Source organism: Tyto alba, unplaced genomic scaffold, assembly GCF_018691265.1.
Source record: "Tyto alba isolate M040663 unplaced genomic scaffold, T.alba_DEE_v4.0 Super-Scaffold_16, whole genome shotgun sequence".
In the NCBI taxonomy this organism is placed as follows: Eukaryota; Metazoa; Chordata; class Aves; order Strigiformes; family Tytonidae; genus Tyto; species Tyto alba.
The window spans coordinates 22,044,248-22,070,413 of NW_024881278.1; the positions used below are offsets into that span (position 1 = coordinate 22,044,248).

At 38.0% G+C, this 26,166-nt stretch overlaps 1 protein-coding gene across 7 annotated transcripts in view; it reads left to right on the forward strand.

Moving 5' to 3' along the window:
* MTA3 (metastasis associated 1 family member 3) overlaps positions 1 to 26,166 on the forward strand; it is a 141,787-nt gene that overhangs the window by 55,655 nt on the left and 59,966 nt on the right. For all 7 annotated transcript variants that reach the window (XM_032989299.2, XM_032989297.2, XM_042789615.1 and 4 more), the window contains 4 exons: positions 426 to 528; positions 11,666 to 11,765; positions 17,760 to 17,948; positions 21,525 to 21,599. In XM_032989299.2, coding sequence (XP_032845190.1) covers positions 426 to 528; positions 11,666 to 11,765; positions 17,760 to 17,948; positions 21,525 to 21,599 — 467 coding nt within the window. The remainder of the gene's footprint in view (positions 1 to 425; positions 529 to 11,665; positions 11,766 to 17,759; positions 17,949 to 21,524; positions 21,600 to 26,166) is intronic.

A 26,166-nucleotide genomic window follows, 5' to 3' on the forward strand; every position in this document is an offset into this window, starting at 1 on the left:
CATAATGATTTTTGTTTAGGGGACATAGAATACAAATTGGATAGAATTCAATTGCTAAAGCTGGTTAAGTGTAAAATTAATTTTAATATGGCTTAAGTGAAACAGTAGCTTTGGTACCGTTGAGAAGCAATTTAAAGAAGCTACTGGTTACTTAGGTTATGGTTTCAAGTTTATAATCACATTTTATTAAAGTTCTTTGATAATAGATCATAAGAATGTCTCCTTAAATTGAAGTGCTGATGTTAAGGCAAGATATTTATTTTACTGGTGCTGCATTACAGAATTTAATTGGATAACTGCTGATTGTTAAGTACTGTGTGTGTGTGTTTAAAAATGTACAATGTCTCTTTTAAACATAGTACAAGAAATACACAGAGAAAAACATTGTGAGTAATAAGTGTTTTGTCCCATCTACCTTTTGACAGGAGAATTAGATGACAGAGAACAGGCAAAGCTGGAAGTAAAAGTATGGGATCCAGATAGCCCCCTTACTGACCGTCAGATTGACCAGTTTTTAGTTGTAGCACGGTAAGATTAAAATCCTCTAATAAAAAAAAATTCCTTTTCCTTTTCCTACTGACTATTTATTCCCCTATATCGTGTTACTCAGTTTGTTTGCCATTTTGTGAGCCCTTCTCTTTCCCACAGTTAGCTAAAAGAGAAAATCAGACCATAACCTTCTGCATATTTACTGAAGCTACCAATACAGAAGAGAGAAAAAGAGAGTGAGTTTTGGAATAATGCTACACTCCCTGCATTTCAGGTTATAGTAGAATTTGATATTTTAAATGTAGACAACAGCCTTGTTTTCCCCCTCAGACTAAATGAAACAGGATTTCAGTGCTAATATTTCAGTCTTGTATTATAGTACTTGGAATTTCATAGTGTAAAATAGAAGTTAAGAATAGAAATAAAGAAAATGTTAACAAATGAAATGGATGCAGAATTTGCCCCATTTGCATATAAGCTGACTAATATGCAGTACAGTTATTTTGGATGAATGTTGAAATAAAGATTTTGAAGTGATGTATTTTATTAGTGAAAAAATTCTGATCAATTTTCATAAAATCATAGAATCACAGAATGGTTTGGGTTGGAAGGAACCTTAAAGACCGTCTAGTCCCGGCCCCCCTGCCATGGGCAGGGACACCTTCCACCAGACCAGGCTGCTCAAAGCCCCGTCCAACCTGGCCTTGAACCCTTCCAGGGAGGGAGCAGCCACAGCTTCTCTGGGCACCCTGTGCCAGTGTCTCACCACCCTCACAGTGAAGAATTTCTTACATCTGATTTAAATCTATGCTCTTTCATTCTAAAACCGTTAACCCTTGTCCTATCACTGTACCTCCTGATAAAGAGTCCCTCCCCATCTTTCCTGTAGGCTCCCTTTAAGTACTGGAAGGCCATTATAAGGTCTTCCCAGAGCCTTTTCTTCTCTAGGCTGAACCACTCCAACTCTCTCAGTCTGTTCTCACAAGGGGGGTGCTCCAGCCCCCAGAGCATCTTCGTGGCCTTCTCTGGCCCCGCTCAAGCAGGTGTGCTTCTGATGGTGGGGGCCCCAGAACTGGACACAGCACTGCAGGAGGGTCTCCCCAGAGCGGAGCAGAGGGGGAGAATTCCCTCCCTCAACCTACTGGCCACAGGTCTCTTGATGCAGCCCACGCCACTGTTGGCTTTCTGGGCTGCAAGCGCAAATTGCTGGCTCACAGTCAGTTTTCCATCCTCTAATACCCTGCAGTCCTTCTCTGCAGGGCTGCTCTCAATCCACTCTTCACCCAACCTGTATTTGTGCTTGGGACTGTGCAGGACCTTGCACTTGGCCTTGTTGAACTTCATGAGGTTTGCACGGGCCCACCTCTCCAGCCTGTACAAGTCCCTCTGGATGACATCCCTTCCCTCCAGTGTGTCGACCACACCACGTAGCTTGGTGTCACTGGCCATTTTGCTGAGGGTGTGCTCAATTCCACTGTCTGTGTCACCAACAAAGGTGTTAAACAGTGCTGCTCACTGCTCTCCACTCGGACATCGAGTCATTGACAGCATCTCTTTGAGTGCAACTGTGCAGCCAATTCCTTATCCACCAGGTGGACCATCCATCAAATCCATGTCTCTCCAATTTAGAGACAAGGATGTCATGTGGGACAGTCAAATGGTTTGCACAAGTCCGGGTAGATGACGTCAGTTGCTCTTCCCTTATCCACCAATGCTGTAACCCAGTTGAAGGCCACCAAACTCATCAGGCACTATATGCCCGTAGGGAAGCCATGTTGGCTGTCACAAATCACCTCCTTGTTTTTCTTGTGTCCTAACGTAGTTTCCAGGAAGATCCACTCCTTGATCTTGCTGGGCACAGAGGTGGGACTGACTGGCCTGTAGTTCCCTGGGTCTTACTTTTTACCATTTTTTAAAAGTTGGGGTTATGTTTCCCCTTTTTCAGTCAGCAGGAACTTCACCAGACTACCACAACTTCTCAAATATGATGGATAGTGGCTTAGCCACTTTATCTGCTAGTTGTCAGGACCTGTGGATACATCTCATCAGGTCCCCTGGCCTCGTGCACCTTCTGGTTCCTTAGATGGTCTTAAACCTCATCTCCTCCTACCATGGATGGGTCTTTATTCTACCAGTCCTCACCTTGGCCTTCTGCATCTTGGGTGGTGTGGCTGTAGCACTTGCCTGGGAAGACTGAGGCAAAAACGTTAGTACTTCAGCCTTCTCCATATCCAAGATAACGAGGTTAATTTATAAATTAACATATGATTATGCAGATTTATGAGAGCAACATTAAAACCCCTGGAAGAATTCCTAAATGCCTAAAAAAAATATTTCTCTACCTTAAAAAAAACTTTCAAAACTCTGTAGATTTCTTATTGGAGGGTGACTCTACACTCAGAAGATATAGTGAAACACCTATCCTGTAGTTCATACTTAGAGATATAGTACAAAGGTACTGTTCTAATGATGGCAGAGAACTGTTAATCACAGCTAATGTAGGGGTTTTATCCTGAATCACTTCATCTCCTGTATTTTCTGTAACTGGGTTGCAGAGCGTAGTTTCAAATCTTCTTAGGCAAATAAGCCTTTTATGCTGTTTCCAGTTTTTGTTCTTTATCCTTTCTCGCTTTTGAACAAAGCATTTTTAGGAAGGAAATAGAGAAGTTGCTTTATGTTTTCCAGCTTACGTATATGATGAAATGAGTTGCTGATTTACTGTTTTACAGTTCAGATGCTGATCTAACTGGGTTTCTTCTTTCTCCCCCACTTTGTAGTGCTGTAACCTTTCTATACAGTATTAAAAATTGCCTGCCCCTATTGAATTTCCAAGCAAGTCAGAGGGCTACAGGTATTAACAGGCATCTGTTCAGAAGAACACAATGCCTGGTAGATGCTCCATAGAACAGAGCCCAGAAAACACGAGCAATATAATACCTGGACACGTACGGGCAGACCATCATGGGGTGCTCTAAAAAACCATCTGCGTGAAGATTATGTGTGGTTTTGAGTCCGTTCATTGCCTTCACATCTCTCCCCTCCCCATTTTGCAGCTCTGGGGAGCTGAAGTAGTGTACTGTGAAGCTGAAAATGTTCCCAGAGGAGTGTACCAGTAAGCAGTCTACTGGAAAGTGGCAGAGAATAAATGAAATTTTTAGAGAAAAACATTCTTCTCTCTTCTTCTCCTTATTTAAGATATCCTGTTCAGTGCCCTGACCAAGACTGCATTTGTTTACAAGTTGATAAATTTCTGTAAAGAAGGTTTCTGTTATGGTGGGAATGGGTCTTGGTCATAGCTGACTAATTGTAGCTATCCAAGATCTTGTGGTAGGCAATCACTAATGACCTTCTGTAATCAGGTGTTACTCAGGTACCACTTTATTGATTTTCTTCCACAAAACTCCATTCATCTTTTTAAGTTGCTTTTGAACTGACAGGAATTATTTTTCCAAGCACCTATATGCTTGTATTCACAGGCTGTAAGATCATACTTCTTTTGCATTAAGTGCTTCTGAGACAGATTTTCACCAATTTCTGGAGAAACAGTTCTGTGATGATGGTGGCAGCTTTAAATTCAGTATGTTATGTGCTTGCAAGTAAAATCTTTCATTATACTGGACTGTTAAAAGCTGCTTGAGCAACAGTGGAGTTGGTATTATGATCTGGTAAACTGTGCTTACAGACTCAGGAGATAGCTCTGCTGTGGCCTAACTGCAGTTCAGTGCGCATTGGCTGTGCCTGTTGGGTTTCCAGTGAGAATGGTACTTACGTTGTTATGTTTAGTTTTGCAAATTTCAAATACTGACAATGTTACCTAAATGCTTTCTTGTATATGATTTTGGTTAAGTGTGTGTATGCCATCTGTATTTGAAATTTTAAAAGCATTTTCACATCATCCTTTTTGCATGCTGCATCAAAGGCATGAATATTTCGTCTCAGTTCTTTCAGTCTGTTCTGATTGAAGGAAGAGTTGCTTTGTCCTTATAGGCTTTAGCTTTTTAAATCACACAAGCATACTTTGTTGGTTCTTTAGAAGGTGTTTAAATACTCTCTTTTTCTATTTGTCTTGCCCTTTTGCAAGAACATTTGTATTTGACCTTGGGCACCTAGCTTTCCTAGCAATGTTTGTTTACTGTCTGAGGAACAAGAGGCCTTTACCTGTCACTAAGCCCTAGTATACAATAATTTGTTGGATATAAAGAAAGAATAATATGCTTATCTTGTCCAGAAATTGGACGTAGCAGTGCCATAAAAATCGATGAAGATTTTGAAAAAAGTGTAAGAGGGCTTCAATTGAAAGATCCTTAAGCTTGAGCTCCATAAGTAATTGTGCTTGACTGTGGATTTACTAATCTTGAAAGTACGTTATTGGTACTACTGAAGCATCATTTGGGCAAGAGCTCTTGCTTGAACTAGGGAAAGCATCTGTTAGGTGAAGCTCGAAGCATCAGACTAATGTATTCACATTTTGAGTTGGTTTTGGGGTAACGTACTGTCATTTATACTCTGGCAATGAGAATTCTGACACCATTTTCCACTGCATTCAAATAAGATACAGCTTCATCAAACAATTTTTGTTCTGTCATATATATTGGCAGCAGTTCTATGTCTACTAGCTTCAAAAAAACAGGACTCTGAGAAGCTGCAAAAGCAGTTTAGATCTGTCCACGTCAGCAAATGGTACACTGCAGAAGTGGATTTGTATAATTTAAATGTTTGGTGGTAATGACCTAGCATCCACACAGTGCACATTTTGAGTAGTTTTATTTTTAGGCTAACTTTATTCTGGTCCTGTGGAATAACTATGTATTGAGTATGTGGAACTACAGTTTAATTTAACAGAAACCCAGTTTGTATGCTACAAGAGACCTTTTGATGTTTGTTAAATTACAGTAGATAAAGATGCTGGGGACAGTTGCTTTGAAACTCCATTCCTAGTTTGAGCTAAAACACTGATGCAGATGCACCATTTTCTTTAGTTATTAGTCTCTATCATTCCTAATATACAGGGAGTACTTAATTTCCTTGTGAGATTTCATGTTCTCTTTCTAACTTTGTTCCAGGTTGCATAGTATTAGGAAATAGAAACTTTCCTACGCTGTGTATAATATAATAGTTCTGTCTTTTTTTTTTATTTTATCAAGGAGTTGAAAATGGTCCTGACTAGACTCAAATGTGGTAGAAGTTGTGAGCTCCAGTCTGGACAGATGCTGAGAGCCATAGACCTGACCCATTTTTTTTATTTTCTTTCTATCTGCTAATTTAGTTTATAATTCATTACATTGTATGGTTTTGGTACATTCTAGTTCGATTTACATACTTTATAATGCAGTGAAACAGTTAACAACTTAGCTCTTTTATTCTGGTTCATGTAACTATGTTATCAACATAGTCTTCTGGAGGGTATATATGTCTAAATCAAGCTTTTTTCCAGACATTTGTGGTCCCAGCTTATCTCCAAATAAACCAGAGTTTTGAAGACTAATTAAAATAGACTTAAAGCATTGCATTTCTACCTGAAAATGTTGCTCTTTGATTTCTTTGAAATTAAAATGACATTGCATACTTCTGGCTAACATAAATTATTTCTCTTCGGTTGAATGCCTGCTTATTTTTTGATGAAAAATCACAGAAGAATGGAAAATTATGTATTAGTCATTTTGAGTTAGAGCTTGATCCTTCTTGTGTTGTTCCCACTTTTCCATTTTCTCTAAGATGGTGATTATATTCATTTTCTGTTGGTTAATACTGATTTAGTTGTAAGTGCTCATGGTATGTGGAGGTGTATTTGTTACACAGTTTTACATTACAGTGTGGATGGGAACACAGTGCAGCTTCAGCTAGCAATGTGTCTTTCATCATATTGAGGAATACACTTGTCAAACGAGAACAATAAGTAAAAACATTTAGAAGTGAGCTCAAATAGCAATACTCAGTTCTTGCAAGATAATTCAGTGTTGTCAGTGGCAGTAGACAAGACTCCCATAGCTTATCAGTGAAAATAAATACATAAAAGTCACTGGTTCGAATGCTTCAATTTTGGTGTGCTTCGGGATTCTCTTTAGGTGGTGAAAAGTAAGAGGAATTGGAGTTCATTAAAGAGGTAATGAAATTTAATGGTAGAGTTGCAACATAAAATTGTGTGATAAAGATGGTGAAAAATCTTGATGCCAATGCTGCACTCGCAAGACTGGATGTTTGCTAGCAAGGTGAATTACAATATCTAATAGTAGGCAGATGGTTTGGCAATAAAAAGGAAACATATGTTCACATCAGGTTTACTAGGAGTACCAAAAATACTACGTTTCTGCCTGTCTGTCATGTTTGACCACTACCTGTTTATTCCTTTGTGCATTTTGTGCTACTGTATTTATTCTTGACAAAATTAATTTGAAAACAACTAATTCAGACTTGGAGCTGAATTTTTTGCTGCACCCTTTTTCATTAATTTTGATCTATTACATTAGAAAGAAAAAATTTTAGAAATAGCATTTTCACGGACCTGCTTTTCGGGGGCTGCAAGTCTCTTCCTCTGTGACTGTGAAATTGCAGGATGGCATACAGATGATCGCTTAAATCATATCCTGTGAATTAAACTCCTTGTATGTATCAGATTCTATTTCCGTTGAATAGTAAAGATTTCACATATGTTCCATTTCTATTCATTTAGTAATGAAACTGAAGGTTAGTTGTGGTGCATAGAGGACATTATATGTAATGTCACCTCCTACCCTAACTTTAAGAGTCTTTCAGAAGAAGAATAGTGGCAGGTGACTTCCATGTTTATCATGCTCTGTCCCTTTGCACACTAAATATCTGAAGTAATAATAATGAAGCATAGCACTGAACAGAGAAATGCAATGAAAATGTCTTCTGGAACAGCATAATTTTACTATGAATATGTTCTTTGTGTCAGATTTTGCATTATCCAGTAGTAAAATCTCTGCTGAAGAAGTACTTTTTTCTCTTCTTTCAAAGATTTTAAGTATCATGAGACTCTCTTACATAGCAATCAGATATTAATTGGCTGTTTATACAATGCTGTTATTGATATCAGTCTAAGAGATCATCTTTTAGGACTGTTTCCAACTCACAGTGGAGGGGATTGTTACATCACTGATGTAGTGATAAGGAAATCAAAAAGCTTTCCTAATATGTAGGAAACCACCAAAGATCCACTGAATTATTTTCCTCAAAAACGTTAACTCTGAATGAGACTTAAGCCTCACCTCATTAGTTTGCAAATATGAGAGGAAAATTGTGAATTTACGGATTCATGTATGTACAGAGCTGGTTTGCTTTAAACAGATTTGAACAGAGTATACCTACTACTCATATCACTGAAACAGAGAAACAGTGTATAAAAGTGAACAATTTTAAAACTAACATCCTCAGATTAAAAAGAATCTGTCTCAACTGGATTTGAGAATACAAGGTAGAAGAAAATAGGAGTTGCTGACCTGGATCCAGAACTTTGTGGATCTGATTTGATGCTGGACTGCTGTTGCTACCGGGGAGACTGGTAACTATTTTTATCCTGAGGTATAATCACAGTGGTTCCAGATTGTCTTTGGTAAATAATGTCCCTTTTCAGAACTAGTTACTGATGAGCAGTTGAATCTTTAGAAATGTATTATGACAGTCTCTTGCATTTGCTGCTTCATAATTTAATTGGCTGCCACTAATACTAATCTTATGCAAAAATTAGAACAATTACTTCCTTTGATGTCTTTGAGTTGCAAGAAATTTGGAGCAATGTATTTTCTGTGTTCAATACCTAATCTGAGGTTTTGCCCAAATGTAGGGCACACAGCCACAATAAAATGAAGATGAGCTACTCCATCCCTAGAGAGTTGGCTGTCAGGGTTTTTTTGGACATAGGTGTTGCTGAGTTTTGCTGAATTTGTGGATTTATTCCGTAGTCTTAGATCCCGGCACCAAATTACCTTGATTTGTTTTATGTTTGTATGGCTGTCAGCTGCAATCTCTGTTATAAGTCCTTGAGAGAATGTTCTTGGTTCTGGTCTTTAAGATAATTAAAACAGGGAAACCCTAATTAGGATAACACTGTATCATTTGGTCTAGTCCTTAAAGCTCTTTATACCTGCTTCCTAATACAGCCTGTGCAAAGAGAGGTCTCTCTGTTGCTGTCACCAGTTGTTTATCATACTTGTCCATCTCTCTGACACCTGTGTCGTTCACTGTATGCCTTTTGGCTTCAGCTTATTTTAGGAGATGTGGGGAGTCTTGGTTTCTGTTTGAAGTCTCAGTATTTTAATTACTCATTGAATAACTAAATTGTGACTAGCTTGCTGACCACATTGTTTTGGTTACATGAGTTTATTACTGTTATTATTAAATTGAATATACTTTCAATTAAGTATTTAAAGTTATTCTTTGGATTCTACCAACTTAATGAAACGTTTGCATTAAAGAGTCTGTTTAAAAGAAAAAAATGAGTAATGAGGATCTGACTGTTCAGCCTATGTTGGCTTAATACTGACAACTTTTTTTGGTAGCAGGTAGGTGAAGACAACAAACAGTGTGTCTTCTGGAAATGGGCATTGGTTCGTTTTGGGTTTTTTTTTGTTTGTTTGTTTGGATTTTTTTGTTTGTTTGTTTTTTCCTTTTAGCATTTCTTAAATCATTCTTTGATGGTATTAGAAAAAAAATCATTCAAGGAGAAATGACAACCAAAATTTTTGATCTGTGTATTGGTATATTCCTCATATCTGTATTTTAAATGGAAAACCATTAAACAAGGTATTTTCAAGATTTCTAAAATTAATATTGAATTTGGGTTTGAATTTCATGTCTAGATTATACAGAGCACTGTGTATCACTCTTAAGGTTTGAAACTAGTTACTATTCAATAGTCAGATGCTCTAGGATTCCTACGTTTATTTGGATTGTCTGAAAAATTCACTGGTTTTCAGAAGTTTACAGGGAAAGGTAAACTGGAAGTTAAGTTGATTTCAATATATAACCAGACACACACACCCCTGTCCCCGTCCCCCCTGCCCTCAAAATGGCATGCTGCCTACGTTTTATGGTGCTTCTTATTTATTTTGCGCTCACATACCCCACGCTCCCACGCAGCATTCCTCTGATGGTTGTGAACCTCTCCTACTCAGTACAGCACTGGAGGCGATGTCAACTAGTGCATCAATTCTTATCTCTCTATCACATATTCAAAATAAACCTAGCTTTATATTGTGTCTTAATTTTGACTTTGCATACTGGGCAGCATAATTCGTATATGCTTGGGCTCTGAAGTCAACCTGAAAAGTTTGATGTACTAGAGAGTAACTTGTGAGGACATACTCTTTGTCATTTTCATAGTGTACTCTGATTTTATTTTAGAAATACGGTCAAAAGAAAATAGTGTTAATTATGCAAAAAGAAGAGAAGAAGCTAGTAGGTAGCAGCAGAAGGGAAATACAGTCATGCCGCATGCTGTTTTACTGGTTTGAACAGTAGCAACAGAAGGATCACAGGAAAGACTGTTCAGCTGTAACCCTTATTGGTGCCAACATGTTTAAAGGGGTTGACTGACTATCAGGAAATGTGTTCACAATAGAGCCTTATACTTGAGACTGATTTGTGGACAAATACTGTTTTATGTACTGCCAAACTTTTTAAAAAATAAAATAGAATGTAGGGGTGGGTGTGTGTGTGTGTGTGTGTGATGTGTGTTCTTGTCACATATTTGCCATCTCTGCAAAGAGGGAGCAAGGGTTGTGGAACAACGTTTGACTATAACTTATTTATTCCACAGCCTTTAGAAATTTAAGCGGTTAATATCTGGAGTGTGAATCACTGCTGTTGAATCTTAACTGTGTCTTATAAGTTTTTGGCAGCAAGTACTGAAACATGCATTCAGTATTAAATGTTTTGAGATTCAAGATAAATTGCAGTAGCAGATGTTGTTACCAGTTTCTCCATGATCAATAATAAACCTTAATGAGTTAAACTCTTGATGCACATTACATTATTTTATCGTTGAATATCGGCCTTACAGTACACAGTAATTTGACACTTTTAGTGGGTTGATCTCTGTCAATGACATTCTTCATTGGTATGATTCTGCACTTGTATCTTGTGTGGGGTGTAATTGCTGAATGAGGCTCCAGTCCTTAGTCCACAGGCTTAGACTGTATTAAAAATGTTAGGTGAGTATTGGGTCTTTGATTGTAGAAGGACTTACATCATAACTACAACAAATTTTTTTCTAATATCATAGTCACACAGTGCACCTCAAGAGGCATTATGCACCTCAGAGTACTGGAGCAACTTCTGTTGTACTCATTAGTAAACTTTTTCACATGTCACTGAGTCTTTGCTCATTCTTGTATGATATGCTGAGCCCCGTCAGATTCTCTTACACATCTTCACTGTGCATGATACAGATATGTTTCCAAGAAAGGTTTACAGTTTAGAACAGTCGATATCACACTAATTCTCTATCTCCATTCCTTATGTTTTGTTGCTCTGGTAAGTATAATAAATGCCGTGTACAATTTAGCAGTAGAAGTGAGAAAAAAACTTAAAGGTTTGGAGAAAAACAGATCCATTTCAGTAATGCTGGAATGCTTTTATTAAGTAGGCTGAGAGATCCATTTATTACTTAAAACCTGTGACCGAAATACGATTTTGGAGGTACCTTAGACTAAGCTAATATGCTTTCTTTACTAATGGAAATAGTATACATACATTGCTGAAGTGAATAAAACGTTATTAATTTCCTCATGGGAACATGATGAACCCCCTTTTTTAAATAGTATTGTAATTTGTTAAACAGTGTTATGGCTTTTTAATTGGAAAAATAATAGTCATAGTTGTAAAACCCAAACTGAGTAGAACCTTTTATTTCATAATTAGTAAAAAAGTTGGTACGTTAAAAAGTTGGTACATCAGAATTCTCTGAGTATCTTTTGTTTCCGTGCTGTTGTTCTTATACGTAGGTTGTTACTTTTGGGGGAGAAGGTCAGAGTTTTTACTACAGTGTTTAGTGATTTGTCTTTATCAAATTGTCCTTTGTTAGCAAAGATCTGGATCTTATGAGTAACAGTATGTGACATTTATTTTTAAAAGGACACTTTTATAGATATGACAGTCTGATAATAAGAGGTTACATCTTTCTGTGTATTTACTGTCTACTGTTTCTCTGTTGTAGTGCGGTTGGCACATTTGCTCGAGCGTTGGACTGCAGTAGTTCTGTCAGGCAACCTAGTTTACACATGAGTGCAGCTGCTGCTTCCCGAGACATCACACTGGTAGGTGGCTTCTTAAAAACCCTACAACTTTTTTTATGTCTGTGAATTTAACAGTATTTATTACTCCCAAGTCCCCATCCTCTGGATATCTGTTTTCCTTTAGATATCTTTGTGCAAGATGCATGTGTGTATGGTAGATAATCCTGTGTGTTTTCTTTAAGCTTGTTGGTGCTGCCCTTGTAATCATGCTGTAAATCATTTGACTTTAGCTGAAATCTATTTAAATATCTTTGTATGTGATAATTTGCACAGCAGAATGGATAGTATACTTTGTATAGGGATTCATTCAGTATAATTGATCAATAGCGTGATTTAAAATATGTGGTAATAAAGCTGATTGAAAATTGTTTAGATAATATGTTGCATTTACTAGATGAGTGTGTGAGTAAATTTACTAAAGGGTAAGCAATCTGACTTAGTGAGCAACTTTTTGAATAACGTTTTACTTAGGATATCCTTAGGATGTTTTCTTAGTATGATAAAGCATTCACTGTAATGTAAACACCTGCATCTTTTAGGTTAAGTTTAAGTTAAAATACATCTATTACAGACCAAAGTTTTGTCTGTATATTCATATTAGCTGAGATTACAAGATGTGCTAGACATAAGAGCATGCCAGGGAAACTGTGAGAACAAAAAATCTTATTGTTTTGTAGAATCAAGTTTGACTTAGATTTCCAGAGACATCAGCAGGTACTGTTTGTTATTTTAAGTATTTGTGTACAGAATCAAGAAGATGATAGTTAAGGCTAAAGTAGATCTGCTGTTCATCAGATACTTGAGTATTTGAGCTGGAGGAGACACTATGAGACTAACAGATCAGTTTAAAATAGTTAAGGTAGTGCCTTATAAAGTGGCTAGAGAGTCACTGGAATTTAGTTACACAAAATTTTGTGGGAACAGACAATATCATCAGGTTACAAAAAGGGGTTAGAAAAATTATGGACCATGGTTCCATAAATGGATACTGGGGGGAAGAGGGAGAGGTGTACCATCTAGTATTCCTAATTCCCAAGGTTTATAGATGTTAGTGAATGAAATGAGAGTTGACCTCAGACTGTGTTTAGACTTACATGCATATTTTCTCTAAGTAACATCTCTTGGTGCTGCTGTCAGAGACAGAACACTTGGCTAGATGGATGACTGGTCTGATTCAGTAGGGCAGTTCTTATATTCCTGTGTCCTGAGTTTGAGTCAGTGGTAGGTTTTTTTGGTAGCAGAGGAGGGGGTTATAGGGGCGTCCCCCTGTGAGAAGCTTCTCGAAGCTCCCCCAGCTCCAAGTCAGCTCCACCTCTGCACGAAAATTGAGCCAATCGGCTGCGCCTCTGCAATAACGTATTTAAGAAGGGACGTGGTGACGGGCAGTGGGACTTGTGAGGAGGAGTTGCTGCAGCTGCATGAACATCAAGGTCAGTGGAGGAACAGAGGAAGAAAGGAGGGGGCAGGTGTGCCGGAGCAGAGACCCCCCTGTATCCTGTGGTGAGACGGCAGGGCGGCCCCCCCTGCCACCCATGAAGGTCTGTGGTGGAGCAGACATTGATTTATGGCCTGTGGGTTTTGCCTGGCTGTGGTAGTTCAGCACTGGGAGGATTGCAGCATGTGGGGGTGTCCCACACTGGAGCAGCTGGAGAAGGGCTGCAGCCTGTGGAAGGGACTCCAGTTGGAGAAAGTTGGTGTCCCACGACGGAGCAGTGTGAGGAAATACTGTGACCCATGGGAGGGACTCATGTTGTGGAAGAATTGTGAAGGACTGTCTCCTGTGAGAGGGGGACCATGATGGAGCAGGGGAAAGAAGTTCCAGAAGCTCCCCCCACCGAAGATGGAAGAAGCGGCAGCACTGGCTGCACCCCCCCATTCCCTGCCCTTGCACCGCTGCGGGGAGGAGGTAGAGATATTGGGAGCAGAGCTGAGCCCGGGAAGAAGGGAGGGGTGGGGGGAAGGTGTTCTCAAGATGTGGCAATGCTTCTCACTGTCCTACTCTGCTAAGTGTTGTTGTTAGTGTCTGTATTAAATCTATATTTTTCTTTCTTCCCCTAACAAGTCTGCCTTTTGCTTGTGACCATAATGGGTGATCTGCCCCTCCCCCCCTAGTCCTATCTCCAGTCCCAAGCCTGGCTCATCTGTCCCTTCTCATTGCCGAAACAGAAGGGGGAGAGAGTGGCTGCGTGGTGTTTGTCTGCTGACCAGGCTCAAACCAGGATATCCAGATAAACTACATTCATTAGTATGATGAGAAAAATATCTAATTTCTTACATTTTGCATTGTACTCAAAGGCCATTAAACAGGAAACTGATTTACTCTGGACTAGGGTAGTGTAGTAAAGGCAGTGGCACAATGTAATGTTTTCAGTAGTACTCAAAATAAGTTTTCTGTTTCACAGTTGCTGATATGATCTTACCAACACAATTCTGTTCACATTAAATGCTTTATTTTTTCCATCAAAATAGTTGTTTGGCCTAACATTTTTCATTTTGTTAAGATTTCCTTGGATTAAGAATTTCTACTAAACCCCACACGTTGCACATCCTTCTTACTGTATTCAGTGATTAATAGACTAGATTCATCCTTACAGCAATTTCAACTTGTTTGGAAGTACATGTGCAGCGCTGCTAATAAAGGCATACATTTAGTGTTTGAGTGCTGTATAAATGTTTCTCCATGGCAAACGATCCATTAAGTTCCATTACACTTAATGAAAGGCATATCTTATAATGAGGCACCAGATGAGCCACCTCAGGTTTAATTATTGTGTCTGTTCTCATTTTCCTACCCCCTCAGCTTTTTAAAACCCTTCTCTTTTGCTCTTTGGCAATATACTTCCTTCTAAGTTAAGACAAGACATATTTGTCATAGTAGTTACTCTTTCAGACATTCCCATGTTAATTGGGAGCATATTTTGAGCAGCAGTTGAAGTTAGTACAGACATTTGCTGAACTTTGTGTTGTATCTCATTTATGCCTAGGAAAGGATGTAGGTGCATGACACTAAGAAAATTATACTGTCTCTATTCTTAATGCAAGGCAGATAACCCTTGCACCTGAAGTGCTATTAATGGGATTTCCGTACACCACACCTCACCTATGGCTTTCCAGTATTCCTAATTAGTTGTTTCAGAGATGACTGTAAACAGACTGATACTAAAAAGAAAAATACAATAAATGCATAGGTTATAAACATAAGTAAATTCAGGGTGGATGTACACATTAGGGAGGTCTTACACCTTAACAGCAAGTGAGAGGCTACTTTCGGACTTCCTTATTTTGAAAACATGGGAAAGGTAATGATACAAGGCAGGAAACTGCCAATGATTTTAGAAAACCCTACTGAAAGACATGAAACAATGTGTATTTACCTTCTTAGATGATACTAAATGTTACTTTCTTGCAGTGATAGCCTTGTGAGACAACCAACCAACTGAAACATGCATTTCTGGCCTTCTCAGAGGCAGTGTTTTATTTTGTAATGAAACTTGATCTCTGAGAAGAGGAAGAAATTGGAAAGACTTCCTGTTTCAGATTCTTACACATTGCGTGGTGCATACACTGACAATGAAAGCCATTAAAGCAAAGCAGATTGGACTCGCTTTCTCCTTGTGGGCTTGTTCGGAAGAGACCCTGCTACTTTACTGTAAGGATGTAAATCTGGTTTCAGATATTTCTTCAGAATGAAAAGTATGAACAGGTTTTTTCCTTTGCAGTTTGAATCATGTCTTTTTACTGATTTTTTAAATTAAACTTCCATATATGTAGCTCCTAAGATAAACATGCTTAAAATACTATTGAATTACAGAATCCATACTCTATTTCCAGTTTGAGTCTTTTCTGGAGGCAGTTCAGTCTAGCTGATTTAACTGACTACTGATAGTTTGGGAACTGTGTGTTACAGCTTTTTTGCAGTGTGCCCTGTCATTCTCCTTCTTCTCAGCTCCATGCAGCCCTTCCTTAGCTCTTGGTGTACAGTTTCTTCCTTTATCTGCTTAAATTTGGACTCTGTGGCTAATACCTTTCCTCTGGTGTGACTCCTTGTCTGTGCTGGACAGTATGCTCTGGCCGGGAGTTCTTAGGGAAGGGTGATTCCTCCTCTGTCCTTCAAGCTCCTATTTGGGAGAAGCAATGCCAGGTCTTACCAGCCTCCTGCTCCTTAGGTATCAGCTACCCCAGTAGTTGTTTCTTACAGTCCTCTCATCCTTGGGTAAAGTGGATAAAAGGAGACACCCCAGGATTTTGTGTCTTGAGCTCTAGCAATGTCTTCAGGCTGCTCATGCTTTTGCTAGCACAGTTTACTCACTGAAGTGTGGGAATTTGATTGCAAGTGAGGGCTCACAAGCCTGCAAAAGGCAAAGTGTTGTTATTATGGGAACTTGCCAGTGGTCTTCTATCACAGAATAGCTCACTGGAGACTACTTATCCACAGAGTTAATTACAAATATTTTCTTTAGTAATATCAAAAAAGCTTTATTGAATTAGATACTTCTGCGTGGAAAAATGAACATAAAGCACAAGCAAGATCTCGATATATTCACTACTGTTGTCATTTTTAAGAAAGTTGGTATCAGTGAATAGATCTGGATTTATCAGCTGCTTGAAAAATGCCCGGTACGTACTGCTTTTCCACAGGGACTGCAGTTTAAATAAAGATTTAAATCTTGGTAACACATACACTGTAATAAGAGTTCAATCTTTAGGCCTGGTTTACTCATTGCCTGAATGATAAGCAGTAAACCAGTGGTTTCACTTTACATTCTCTAATCTGAAGATTATAGATTTTAGACATTATGTTACATATTTCCAGATTAGAATACTTCATTTTAACAATGTAATTTTCTCAAGGCTTGAACCATAAATAAAATGATGTATTGTAGGATAATAGTGACATTACTTCTTTCAGACAAAACAGTTCAGAAATCTTGTGCTTGATAGCTTTCAAAGAGGTATATTGAAAGTTGGAGAATACTTTAGCCACTCATAAGAGATGGTGAAAGATAAGAGTTCATTGTTTGCAGGACATCTGTATTCAGAAGCTCAACTGGAATTGCTCTGCAAGTGTTATACTGACACAATACAGGAGTGTTCCTTCCTTGAAAGGTTTTGGGTGCCCCCTCTAATAAGATGAGTTTAGGGCTGTGTGAGAGATTGCATGCTACAGTTACAGCTCATCGCTGTGGTGGGACAAATAGGAGACTGATGTTACACAGTTGTGCACGTTACACTTTGTACTTCTACTAGCTCCTGCAGCACTACAGTTTAAGATTCTGGTGGTGGGGTCTTTTGGGACGCTGAGTTGGAACAGCTTCTTGTAGGTTGCTCGTTTTCTCTGCGGGTGGATCTGTAATGTAGTTGCTTACTGCTCATATTCCCCATCATTGGTTAGTGATGTGAGCATTCAGTGTTACCTGTAAAGTGAAGAATGCTGTAACTTGTTCATTTTCTGGTTTTCTCTTGTATAAGAGAAAGTGAGTTAACCAAAGAAACCTCATTTACACATCTCTTACAACAGAGTTCAGCAAGGGACAAAAATCTCTCTAGTTTTTTGGTATGATGATAATGAAAATAATGTACTGTCTGCCTTCCCCAGCAATGAGAATATTGAGCACATACATGTCTGGGCAGCTGTTTATCTACTATTTAGTTCTGTTAGTTGAAAATGGCCCCTCAGTCAATATTTGCCATTGTCTCTGTTGGGTTACTTGGAACCAATTTCTACCAACTCAAGATTCTCTAGAAATGTTTGCTATTAATTTGCAAGAACTAATAAACTCGTAAATTTTAGCAAACATTTTATTAAGGCATTTCTTTTCCCAAATTAAGTAATAAACAATTTCTTTTCCTTATGCTCCACAACAGAAAACCTATGATACCAAGATGGATTTTAAATTTAGCATTAGTTGAGGCTTCGTGTGTGGCTTTTATGAAATAATACATTGGATTTGCATTAACTGAAATGGACTACTGCCTTTTTAAACGCGTTTTTTATTCTCTCCTTCACCTTGCTAGTTTCATGCAATGGATACACTGCATAAACACAACTATGATTTGAGCAGTGCCATCAGTGTTCTAGTGCCACTTGGAGGGCCTGTCTTGTGTAGAGATGAAATGGAAGAGTGGTCAGCATCAGAAGCTAGTTTATTTGAAGAGGCATTGGAAAAGTATGGCAAGGACTTCAATGACATTCGACAAGACTTTGTAAGTATGAAAGTACTGTTAGTACTGAAAGATCTGTTACTGTGGTTTCACATGAGTGAGCATAACTTCTTTCTGTAGATTTGGAAGAGTAGCTAGAAGAGAAATTTGTGTAGTTAATATATGTAATTAACATATATACATTTTATCTGTCTGAAAGTCAGTATGCTTTCTCGTTTGGTGCCATTCTTTGGAAAGATGTTGACAGAAGATACTGTGTTTCATGGTTTAATACCAGGTAGCATGACTCATGCTGGTGTGTTTTCATAAGGAGTTTTACAAGGATTTTACAGGCATCCGAAAAAGTTCCAACAACTTTTCAGAGCTTTTCTACAATTTCCAGTAAAATTAATTAGCAGCTACATGGCTGACTCTCCTGAGTGTTTTTGGAAAGCCGGAGTTTCCTTCTGTGGTTAACAGAGAGAAATTTATATTCAGATAGCTTTTGAAGTACACTACGGGGAGTTATTTTGACATATTAGGTATTTTGGCCCTTCTGAAAAGTAAAGGAAATGTTTTCCAATGCGTTCTAACTACACTGGTTTTGGTACTGAATTATCAGACTATAGGGCAGCAAAGCTTTACTTTGCTGAATTCTAATGCAGAGTAATGAATTTGTTTGAGTTTCCACATAGGATCTGATAGTAAAATTAAACCCTGTGGTGCCTGAGATTAAACTCGAACCTAAGAAGTCACACAGTGGTGCCACAGTGCAGGCAAGACTGTCATGTTGCATGGCAGAAAGTGGTTGGTAGCAGTCCCCTGGAGTAGAAGGGTTATGTAGTACTTGCTTGAGTCATCATATACCAGAGGAGTTGCCTTTTCTCAATCAGCCTGGATTTGCAAGGCATGGCAGCTGCAATTGCAGCCCTTACATGATAGTTCTCTAAAGGGCAGGTTTATTTACTTTCCCAGCAATAAGTAAGAATTGGCACTAATTGACATTCAGTGTGCAGCTCAAGCATTAAGCTATAAGCATTAAATATTAGTAAGCAAGACAATTATTATAAATTAAATGGTGTAAAGGAGTTTACCTTTTTTTAATAGACAGGAGAAGCTCGTTTGTTACCAAATTATGAGTCAAGCCTTTCAATAATCATTTTCATCAGCTGTTGACTTACCAACTGTTATAGGATCTCATTTGTTGAGGTTCTGCCAACTTTAAGAACCTATGTGAATCCTAATCAACCTAAACTTTTTAAGCTAATTGAATTAACTTGATGTACTTGAATTACTTCACATACCAGGGTAGTAGAATGGAATAAGACTGAATATTTTATGTTCTCCAAATATAACTGTTTTCCTAATGGTAAGAGACAGCTGTTACACTTGCTAATTCTTACTTTTTCATTATCAACATTTTCACAAATTCATAACCGTTACATCTCAAATATGGCAGGAAAGGCCATGGGAATCAAACTTGAACCATTTATAGAAAACAGCAACAACTGATCTTCAACTTCAGATAACTGTGGAAACATGCCTTAAAGATAACATGTTCATTTTAAAATACTTTATAATCCTAACTTTTTCCTGCTGGTCTGATCTGAGTGGTCCATTTTTACTCTGAAGAAACTAAAGAAACTAAAAATTCCCTCTCCCTGTTTTTGTACTGCTGATACCTCTTTGCTAGTTTTCTCCTACAAAAATGTCACGCAGATGATTACTTTTACTTCTTTCAATCAGTGTTTAATAGAATTTGGTAATAAGAGTACATTACTCCATGGCTGTTCACAGCTTCTCTGGCAGTTCAGAGCAAGCTCTGGAAAATTCACATGCCTCTTCAGTGTTTTGTCATTTAAGTGCATAGATAAATAGAATACAGGATATTTATACCCAGTCTGTCAAACAGGTTTTCTGAGTTGTGAATCAAATTGTAAAAAGGATTATGGTTATCCCATCCAAGCACCTTAATTATTTTTCTTTAACTGTAGATGACTACTGAGTGAATGAACATACTGGTGTCATAATCATAGTTAAAACAGATTCAAGTATTTTCTAGAAAAATGTCAAACATAATCTGTAGCACAAGCATCTTAATAACTGTTCAGGAAGGAAAATAAATATGGGGATGCTAAAATGTGATTGTTGACAATGGCAGGTAGTTGAGATGACAGTGTTTCATCAGGATGCCAGGAAGAATATGGACCTAGAGACTGAGATGCAGCTGATCTGTCACCTCACACCGAACACATGTTCCCGTCACCGGCCTTTTCTTGGGCAGATTTCTCTTCGGGCATAAGTTACCTGAGAACATGAAAGGATTTTAGTAAACCAAATTATGTTGCTATTTATTGGAACATCAGCTTATGCATTTGTTACACTCCTACTTTTTAATTAAGTGCAAATGGACAAGGATTTACACACTGTAGTCCACTGCCTGAGAAAGAATTCACAACTGAGTCAACCTGATTCCGAGCTCCTGAAAGGCAGAGGTGGGAGCCAGACTCAATTCCTCTAAGTGTCTGCAAGCAAGCAGCATGAAAAACTGGCTCTTAGCTCCTGCATGCAGGAAGAGGCAGCTTGATGAGGTGTTCTGTTGTTTTAGGAACTTAAATGTTCAGGAACCTATTCTTTTGGCTTAAGATGTGCAGAAAGCCCCAAAATGGAGTGAATAGGTTGGAAAGATAAGTTTCCAAACCTGTATTTTCTGGGACTTCCTAAAAATCATCCTCAGTTCTGGAAAGCAGAGAATATTGGTGTTGATGCACACCTTTAGAAAATGCCACGCGCAAAATAGTAGCATGTTTCCAGGTTATGAAGAATTGCATTAATTTTGTAAGGGAAGTACTAATTTGAATTATAGAAAGAATTTATGGAGTTAAATAGATTATTTGGTAGTAATTTAAAATGGCTACTGTATGCTTAATTTTCTGCCCTAAATTTAGACATATATTTTTATTTTACCATTGAACGTGTGCACCCAAAATAACAATAATCATCATCATCAATTGCCCTGGGTTTACACAGAGATCTTTGTGAAATATTGTCAGTATCACTCTTGTTGCTCAGGGTAACCTTTGTCCCTATCATCCTTTTGTTTCTTGTTTAATGGTCAGCAGTAGGTGGAGGTTTATGCAAAGCCAGTGGTATTGTATGAATGTCTGTGTTATGGGACTTTAAAAACCTGTGAACTAAGTACAGCAATGGTTGTATTTTTTAAGAGAGAAATTATCGTGGGACTCGAACACAGTCTTGTCAAGATGATTTACTTTAGTCCTGATGTTGTTCTCCATCTGATATGCTTTACAATAGAGCTATTACCTTCTGTGTTCCCTGATAGAAATCTAGATTCTGTTTTGATCATTTTGTTTAACCATATGGCTTAAACAGAATAAATTATATTTGGATTTAGATATGTAATATTGTTGTAATTCTGCATCCTTGTTAACTATGAAGAAGGGTTGTGTATTATTAATAGTAATATTTATTTATTTGCATACGGATTTTAATGTAGGCATTTAGTACATTCATGTTTTAGTATTTGTGTCAACTATACTTGATTTTAACATGTGTTTACTAAGATATGGACACTGCAATTTCTTGAAACCACTTTAATTTGTAAAAAATGTTTTTCAGCTCCCTTGGAAGTCACTGACTAGCATCATTGAGTATTATTACATGTGGAAAACCACTGACAGATATGTGCAGCAGGTAATTTAATGACTATTTCAGCATGAACCGATCTGCCACATTTTTAAAAATCTGAACTTGTTAAAGCGTAAAAATCTGTTATTAAAAAGAAATATAATTGGAGCCTTATGGTAATATTTTAGGCTATAGACCGGTGGTTTTGTGCTGTTAACAGGTTGCATATCAAATCCTCTGATGCCTACTGTACATCACATAGCTTTGAAAAGCTTTTTAAGCCTTTGCATTGTATGTTGGTTTGTAGCAATGTGATTCCTGGTTCTTACTGCAGTACGGGATAAGAAGGAAATGGGCTGCAGAGCAAATGCTTCAGGCTGTGAAGCTGTGCATGGGAGTGACGGGAAAGAGAAAAATACACTGTGTTAAAGTGGCTGCTAATGTTGTGAACCTTTTATTGGTACTCCACGATAAAACATTGCTTTGGCATTACGAGATTTAAAAGCAAAATTGAGAACGTTCTGTGTGCAGCGAATGTGTTCATCCTGATTGAATTCTCAATTGTTTGGGCAGAAACATTGTAAGACTATATTGGGTACTGACACTGGGATATTTTAAGCAGGTTTAGGCAAAATTTCAGTGCTGGTGCTTTTTATATATTGCACTCTTTATGTATTTACTCCTTGGTTTAGATATATAAAATACTTTAAAATACGTAATTTTAATTTATGATTTAATGTTTAAGTTTATAGCTCCTTTAGTTGCTGCATAATTAGTGGTAATGCTGTGTACAGCATGTTGAAAATAAATTTTATGCTGTAATGATTACAGCTGTATCATTACATGGATCTTCAGAATTGTTCCAGCTTTTGTTACAGTGTGTCAGAAGGATGACTGCTTCAGGTCGTTCTAGTTTATTTGAAAGCGTTTCTACATCATCTTGTAAGGATATGGAAAGTAATGGAAAAGTCTTTTACCACATAGTAGAGTCATGGACTGTCAGTGGTACCTTTTAGTTCTGTGGGTAATACAAACAGAAAATAATGTGCTCTGTATAAAGGCATGTTTTTCTGGGTTTGTCACCATTCATTTCACTTTTAGCACTTCTTTTGCCCTGTTAATCTTTATCATAGAAAGGTATTGCTATCAAAGATTTGCTGTGCTGTTTGTCAGCTCTTAAGGACTGGGCAACGGATGATCTTGAAGAATCAGATAAAAAGATTTCATTGATACTGAAAGCCATGGAGTAAGGATAAACCGACGTGCAAATTGACTTTTGTCAATACTCTTAGGTTGCTCTGAGACTGATCTTGTTTCTTGTGAAATTTTTCTGAAATACTTGCTCTGGAGAGGTTAGCAGAAAACTGAGACTCCCTTTCTAAAGTTCTTTAGGGCTTCATTGTGATTCTGTTGCTACAATGTTTGGGGTGTGTGATAGTGTGTTGAGTTTGTGTATCCTTTCGCAGGATTAGCTTTTTAGTCTCACATAAAAGAAAAATACATATGTTTTATGGTTATCTACAACTTAAATAGAATACTCTTATAAATGCCTGTGCTTTACTTGTAACTAAGTAAACTTAGAACTTCCTAACTCAGAACAGTACACCATAGGATTTACTGCTTTAGACATGTTCTTTCAAGGTCGTGCATGATCATCAATAACAAAACCAGTGCAGGCCAAATACTTCATTTCTATCCTGGTTAACATTTCTGTTATCCTTCCTAATGAGAGATCAGAACATCATTATGCCCTTGTTTAGTTTGTTCTGGAATGGTAAAAATAATACATTTCAATAAAAATTATATCTGTAGGTTTCTTTTCCCCACCAGAATAAGCAGTGGTAGTTGAATGCATTTCAGGGAGAAAATACGTTCAGTAAAAAAGTGGCAATTTCAGCGTCAGTTTTCTGTGAACATCACACTTGAGGTATAGGGCAGCCTGGGGGGGAATGGGAAGACAGAAAGGTCGATGTACAGACTTGAATTTTATGCATAAAATACAGTCTCTGAATTCTAGAGCAGTGTGATTTAATATGAAAATTTGCTCTTTAAATATCTTTATTTCTTTGTGTGAGTTGGCTGCATTGTGTCAGGCATAAGAAAGGTTTCGTTGTCATAATTGCCACTAAATACTATTCTTGCTTGGTAGCTAAAGGTGGTGATTTAATGGCAGTGGTGGTACTGCTGCCACCTTGCCTCCAGAGCTTCTTCCCTTCAAGTCAAGGTGAAGGGAAATAGATATGTTGAATTTCTCAGTCTGTGCTGAACCTGTCTAGGAAAACTAATTCAGGCCTTGGGTAATCATTTTTGGTGATAGAGCACTTCTCATGACCACTACATCATATAGTGTTTGAGGAAGGCCAGATAGATCATTCCACTGAATGAAATGTGTTTTCATTATTTGTGGTGTTATCCTTAATCTGATTGAATGCAACAAGACTTTTACTGAGACTTTGTTACAGAAAAAGGGAGAACATGTTTTAAGGATAACTAAATTACTGTACTGTAACAAAAAATTACATTTCTCTCTCAATTATTTATTTCCACAGTAGGGAAGCGGTCATTTCTTTGGATATCTGTCAGTTGATACTTCTTTTTAAGAACTTTTGTTAGGAATAATATCCAGTTTCAAGGGTAGTTGATTAAAAGTAGTAGAACCCAGGTAGAAAGCTGAGTTAGTATAGTTTGACCTCTTCTACAATGCAGTCTGTAAGACTTGTTTGAAATAGCTACTGTTTAAGATAAGATGTACATTTTTTTTTTTTTCAGGAAAAGAATCATCTCTTTGTCACATTGCTCCAGTGATTTATTACCCTTATTGTTACAAACTGGTGCTTTGTTTTTTGCCTAAATGTTCTAATTTTCAACATTCAGCCTTTACAGTTTACCTGTTTTCATCCTCTGAATTTCAACAGGCAGAGGTTTCATCTCAGAAATTGCAACTGTTTGTTGATAGTTTTGTTTCTGTGTCTTTTTTTCTCTCTCAGTACTTAAAAGTTGGTAGGTCAGTGTGAATTCAAGCTGTGACATTTTCTGTTGCTTGGAGGGAGCAACGCTAACCATAGTTGTTGTGCATAAAAAATAAAGCTTATACTGAAGTGTCATTGTGTGATTATTTTCTAGAAGCCAATATATAGTTTATTTTAGTAAATAAAGGAGGAAAGCAATTGCTAAAATTGCATTCCTTACAACCCCCTCATGCCAGCCTAAAGGTATGCTAAAATTTCATTAATGTGTATAGTCACTTCTCACTGACACTGCCATCAGGGCTTAATACAGCTACCTACAAATGCCTTTACATTTTGACAGTACTTCAAGGCTACTTTCCTCATTTCTTTCCCTTTATTGTGTTCTTCTCTTTTGCTCTGATGGTCTTGGTAGGTGTGCAGTGAGATTTACTACATCTTTTTGTAGAATGGGACTAGTTTGTCATGAACCTCCGTGGAACACATTACCTGCTGACCTGCAGTCTCGCATGCTTTTTCAGTTTGAAAACAAACTCTGTGTTGTTGGGTATCATATGAGAAGGAAAAAGAGACAGTTGTGGAAAGCCTGTGGCCTGAGGCTGTTAAGCAGAAAGAGGTCACCACTGAGAGCTCTTCTGCTGGGGCTGTCAAATGTTCTCAGATTAAAAACTATCAGTTTATGAGACTTGGAGCATGCTGCTGTTCTTTCTCCTTGCTCTTGTAAAAAAATGACTTAATTAGGCAGAGCATACCACGTTTGCATTTTTGCTATGGGCTTGCTGAAGGTGTTGCCAAGCCTGGTGCTGAGGAGAGGCTGCGGCTGTACCACATGCATCAGTGGAAGTCATGTCTGTAACTCCAAACACAGCCAGGCATCTGTGAACAGCAAAAACCTGGCTGGAGGGGAAGCCTATCTTGGAAATAAATGGAAAAGGGCTCTCGTATTGCATGAGTATTAATTTGTGGTGGCATGGACTGCTTAGGAGTCTGTGTGTCACAGATTGCTCCTCAAGGATGCAGTTTTTATAAATGAGAGTTACGGTGATGGACAGTACAGAGGCAGCTTTCTGAAATGGAGAAGAGCAGCCGTTTACATGAGGCAGCCTGCTCGGGCTGCTCAACCAGTACAGCTGATTAACCCTGTAACTTGCCTCATGGCCCAGGCAAGAGACGCTCAGAGGAGCCTTCTGGTGATATTTTTCTCAAGGTGGGAGATACCTTCCTGGTTTCTGAGCTGTGCAAAGATTGGATATCAGAAAATAGTGTAGCAGAGAAAAGAATTGGCTGTTGTAGGGGAAATGGAGGACTGAATTTTAAACACCTTGTAGAGAAAGGGGGAATACTGAGAGGCAGGTAGCTGTGTCTGTGTGTCTTTTTTTTTTTTTCTTTACTCCTCTGTAATAAAATTGACCTTGTTTCATCTTTTCTCCTTCCCCCCCCTCTCAGTGCACAGAAGTAATGTCTTGACTACAGGAAGAGCAGGAAAATAATCTTTTTTATGTACACACAAATGTTTCAGATAACCATTAGACATCTGAACTCTTTATTTCTTGTGCCATTGATGAAAAAATTGTTGTCTTAGTTACTTATAACTAAAACCTCTCAACATTTTGAAACTTAGTAATATTACCTTGAGTGCAGCATGTTTTCAATTTGTTGTGAGTATA